Genomic DNA, 5,360 nt, shown 5'->3' with positions numbered 1-5,360 from the left:
TTGCAGGAAACCGAGCAACACACTCTTAGAATGACCAGCTTATGCCACTATCCATACACGTTTTCCTCGCATATTATAGGGATGCCACAAAATCCATAGTTTCCTCTCGCAAGAGGGGAAGACCATTGCCCTTGCCACCTTCATTCAAGAAATCATCCATCACCAGAAGAACTCTACCGGATCTACTCTTGTACGCACATAATCTGTTGTTAATTGGGTCTCATATTGCCTCAGCACACAGTAATAATTGATCTATTGATATTCATTCTGGCATCAACATTTTGAACATAAGGGAACAATGGCTATCGCTTACATTATTAACATCAATAGGCCCAACAACTACACTTTCCTTCCTCCAAAGCATATAAGCGGTTTGCATTTTTTACAGCAATTCTTCCCCTCTCTCTCTTTGATTTCAGTGCCCAAACAACTCTTAAGACTTTTGCCAGCATGTACATTGGTCCCCTTGGTTGTATTAATTAGTGCATACGAGATAGCCAACTTCACAATGTTCCAGCATAGCGTATCTTCCTTTGCATCACCCGGAATGTGCAGGACACCCAATGAAAACTTGGTATATACCTTTCCTTCAACAATTTAAAATACCTTCAAGCTTTACGTCAGTGTTCTCTCTTTGAGCATGTCTTTTCTCCCTGAATCAAGGAATGCACAACAATGTGGGCATTCATCCACTAACTATGTCCTGGCTTCTTCCATGCGGTTTTCTATCCTCATTGCATCAACCTTGTTCGCTTCCTCCTGCATGGCAGCATCTGCATAGATGTTATACATAAATAAATACGCTGCCTTGTCTTTTCTATCCAATCGCACTGCATGCTCAAAAGCATGTCTTCCAAGCTCCACATTGCCCCATTTCTGACAAGCCCCCAACATGGTATGCCACACCACGATATCAGGATGCAATGGCATCTTCCTGATCATACCTACCGCCTTGTCTATATGGCCTGCACGGGCAAGAAGATCGATCATGCAAGTGTAATGCTCAAGAGTTGGAATGAAACCAGAGTCACTGCTAATGGCCTTGAAATACATCTGGCCCTTATTCACTAGACCTGCATCACTGCATGCATTAAGAACACTGGCCAATGTAACCAGATTTGGCTTGATACCTTCTCCTAGCATTCTGTCAAAGATATAGAAAACATTTTCACTCTCTCCAAGCTGGGCATATCCGGCAATTAGTGCAGTCCATGAGACCACATCTCGAACTGGGAGTTTGTCGAACACTTCCTGTGCTTCTGCAAGTGAGCAACATTTAGCATACATATTGATCAAACTGTTACCAACAAGAAGCTCTCTTTCCAATCCTTTTCTGGCAATCTCAGCATGTATTTCTTGGCCCTTCACTGTGGCTCCTATGCTGCCACAAGCTTTTAAGCTGCAAACAAACGTGACAACACTCAGAGATATGCCCTCATGTTGCATCTGTTTGACACAGTAGAGCGCCTCCTCACCATGCCCGTGTTCTGCATATCCTGCGATCAGAGCATTCCATGAGATCAAGCCTCGAACTGGAAGTTTGTCAAACACTTCCTGTGCTGTTGGAAGGGAGCCAAATTTAGCATACATATCAACCAAGGTGTTGCCAATGTGAAGCTCTCTTTCGAACCCTTTTCTAACAATATCAGCGTGCATTTCTTGGCCCTTGACAGTGTTTCCTATGTTGCTACAAGCTTTCAAAATGCAAACCGATGTGACAGCATCCAAAGATATACCCTCATGTTGCATCTGCTCAAAACAGTCAAGTGCCTCCTTGCCATGGCCATGTTCAATATATCCGGCCATTAGTGCATTCCATGAGACCACATCTTGAACTGGAAGCTTGTCAAACACTTCTTGCCCTGTTGCAAGCAAGCCACATTTAGCATACATATCGACCAAGGTGTTTCCAATGAGGATGTCTTTTTCAAACCCTTTTTTGACAATCTCAGCATGTATCTGTTGGCCCTCAACAGTGGCTCCTATGCTGCCACAAGCTTTCAAGCTGCAAACAAATGCAACAGCATTCAAAGAGATATTATCATGCTGCATCTCTTCGAAACAATCGAGTGCCTCCTTGCCATGCCCGTGTTCAGCATATCCTGCAATTAGTGCAGTCCAAGATACCACATCTCGAATTGGTAGCTTGTTAAACACTTCCTGTGCTGTTGCAAGAAAGCCACATTTAGTATACATATCAACCAAGGTATTGCCAACGAGGAGCTCTCTTTCCAACCCTTTTCTAGCAATCTCAGTATGTATTTCTCGACCCTTGTCTATGGCTCCTACGCTACCACAAGCTTTCAAGCTGCAAACAAGTGTAAAAGCATTCGGAGAGATGCCCTCATGTTGCATTTGTCTGACACAATCGAGTGCTTCCTCAAAATGCCCATGTTCAGCATATCCTGCAATAAGTGCAGTCCAAGAGACCACGTCTTGGACTGGGAGCTTGTCAAACGCTTCCTGTGATTTTGCTAGGGAGCCACATTTGGCATACATATCGACCAAGGTGCTGCCAACGAAAACATCTCTTTCTGACAACCCTTTTCTGGCTATCTCAGCGTGTAATGCGCAGCCTCTTTCCAGATCTTTCAGTGCAGCACAAGCCTTCAGTAACGCCACAAAAGTGTACCCACTAGGATGTAGAGAATCATCCTCCTGCATTTTCTGGTACAGAGTGAGAGCATGCCGTGACTTGCCGCATTTAACATAACCTGTGATCAGTGAATTCCACGAACACTCATCCCGATACACCAGCCTGTCAAAAACTTGCTGGGCATGGCACATGCTTCCTACATCGACCAGCACCAAGACCAGGACATTCCCGAGTGATACCTGGGCTTCCAACCCACTTTGGCACATGTAGGCATGCAAGCGAAGCACCTGCTCAAGGTTTCCATCTTTTCTGCACGTGTGCAAGATGCATGCAAAGTCCTCAACCAAGGGTTGCACGGGCAGCATCCCTTCTTCCGAAGAAGGGGGGTGCCTCCTCTACGTCTTACTCATTTCTTCTTCTTCATCTTCTTGTGTCTCCATCACATAACGCTCTAGGGGCGTCTCACATGTCTTGAACCCAACTAGAGTTACTCTGCTTTACATGTCCGTTAATTTTGTTGCAGACAAGGAAAGTCGCTCTGCTAGCGACATGTCATCTTTGCAGAGAGAAAGCTGCTCTGCACTCTCTGCTAACGACCGTGAGTCCCTTTGCATGTTACAGACAACAGGTCTCCGGCACAAGCTCACCAAGCAGTGGTTATGGATGGATGGCTGGTTCAATCTATAGACGTTCTCCTTCCATACGTGCTCGGGGTTAGAAGCCATCTCCGCACGTGCGGCCCGAGCAACCAGGTATGATGAAGAACGTATGGAAGGTGATGAAGACTTCCCAATTTTTGTTTCCCAAGTCTTCATCATAGCTCCAACATATATATATTTATTTACCAAAAAGCAGCTTTACATCTTAGCATCTTTACATCAACTTTATCATCATCCAAACCCTATTAAGTAAACTGCAAATCAGAGACCATCTATCATCCTCCAATACAAAAGAGGACTTTTCCCATCAGATCCGATATCCAAGATGAATGCAAGCTTCAATCATGGCTTCAGTGGTGCATCCTTTAGCTGACTGTTTTTCTAGAACATCCCCCTTCTTAGATCAGATTTTGATTGTAGGTCTAGTTCCAACTGGGTTTTCAATAAAAGCTACATGTGTGTAATCCATCTGCTTCACTTTCATGTACCATCTTCTGGTCTTAGGTCCAAACTTAACTGGCTTGGTCTTCAGATTCAAACCTATAATTACCTAAAAGCAGATAAAACAACCAGTTAGGCTTAGCCCAGTATGAGTGAAGGTCTCTCTCCCAAAAGAGTAGGAGTCAAGTAGTAGCTATCTGCAAGGCGTTAATCATCTATACCATCTCATCCTTATTCAACTTGTTTACCAACTATATGGACCAGTGCATATGTACACATTTATACATCAACCCTATTACATCAATTCGTGTGTTACAAGCTTTTTGAAATACTATACAGTTCCTAGAGTCCAAATCTCCCAAAGACAACAAAATTCGATTATATTAAAGATCAAATCAGCATGTCCATCATTAGTTGCCCATCTCCCTAATAACCAGTCCCTTCATTGACCTTGTATCCCTGTATTGCTAAAAATCCATTTCCCAATTCTGGTCCAAGTACCTCTAATAGCAAGGCATTCCCAAAAAGCATGTTTTCCATCCTCAAGAGCAATTCTACATCTAGGACAGTAGCCCACTGGTGAAATTTCTTTGTACCAGCTTAGATCCAATAGGCAAGGCTCCTATACACACACTCTCCACAGAAAAACTTGGGATTTTGTAGGAATATCAGTCTCCCATATTGCCTTCCATCTCTTTCTCCAACTATTAGGGCTTTAGGTTACTCTCTAAATTTTATTGCAATAGATTATTTTAACCTCACTCTCTCTCAATACCTTATACAGATCCTTAGTTGACCCTATGTCTAGTTTAGACCCATTGTATCAGACCCAATCCTTTATCCAGCAAGCATCATCAAAAGCTATGGAAGTCCATCCCTTCAATACCTCCTCCAACACTTGTCTAACTAGCTGCCCTTCCCTGTAAGTCAGTCCAAATTCCTCTTCTAGCTGTTCAGGTTCCTTCCACCCCATTGAGACTCCATTCCAACAACCCGAAAGCCTCCTAATTCTTGTTTTTAGCTATTTTAGGATCTTGAAGGCTAAAGGAGGATTAAATTTATGAGTCCATCAAATCCCCAAGCATAGTAGAGAATTTCTTGAAGCCCTAACACAACCATCCCAAACCATCGACCCCAGAACCTCTTTCCATTTACTGCACAAAAGGGGGATCCTGTAATCTTAAGAGAGGCATGACAGAATATTTTATCCTTTCATCCAAGGCCTTGCCAAAAACAACCCTCAAAATAGATATGTGAATCTTCCACAAGCTCTTTCAGTATCTTGTCCCAAATCTCCTTCTATTGAAGACACTTGGGGAGAAGAAGTGTCATCCTTGCAATTGTGTGAGAGGGGAGATGTAAAATACCAATGCCTCCCTCACACTTAGGTAAGCTTAATGTATCTCCTGCAAGCCAGGCTAAAGCCTTTTTGCTAGAGCTTCCATTTCTTCATAGAAAGTCTCTTATAGGTCTCACAATTTTCTACCAGTGACCTTTTTCGAATTCTAGCACAGGGCATAGGAACATAATATAGGCATTCAACATTGTGTTACATATAGCCACCTTGTCATGGAAAGGGACTCTGATGCCTTCGCATTTTTTAAGCTTCAAATAAAATCTGTCCATGCCCAGTCAATTGTTGGTTACTTTTTAACCCCAAAAGG

At 43.2% G+C, this 5,360-nt stretch overlaps 1 protein-coding gene across 1 annotated transcript; it reads right to left on the bottom strand.

Moving 5' to 3' along the window:
* Positions 1–279: 279 nt before the first annotated feature.
* On the bottom strand, positions 280–3,454 carry LOC147611759 (pentatricopeptide repeat-containing protein At4g13650-like). The gene has a single exon (XM_086784805.1). The coding sequence runs from the start codon at positions 2,959–2,961 to the stop codon at positions 697–699; it is 2,265 nt and encodes a 754-aa protein (XP_086640931.1). The 5' UTR covers positions 2,962–3,454; the 3' UTR covers positions 280–696.
* Between the last annotated feature and the right edge of the window lie 1,906 nt (positions 3,455–5,360).

The sequence above is a fragment of the Cibotium barometz genome, chromosome 47, assembly GCF_041138505.1.
Source record: "Cibotium barometz isolate CiBa-2024 chromosome 47, ASM4113850v1, whole genome shotgun sequence".
Classification (NCBI taxonomy): Eukaryota; Viridiplantae; Streptophyta; class Polypodiopsida; order Cyatheales; family Cibotiaceae; genus Cibotium; species Cibotium barometz.
This window is presented reverse-complemented; position numbering and strand designations above follow the sequence as displayed.

Excerpts from the sequence above, each read along its gene's own strand:
- LOC147611759 (XM_086784805.1), bottom strand. The coding sequence starts at position 2,961 with ATGCTGCCCGTGCAACCCTTGGTTGAGGACTTTGCATGCATCTTGCAC.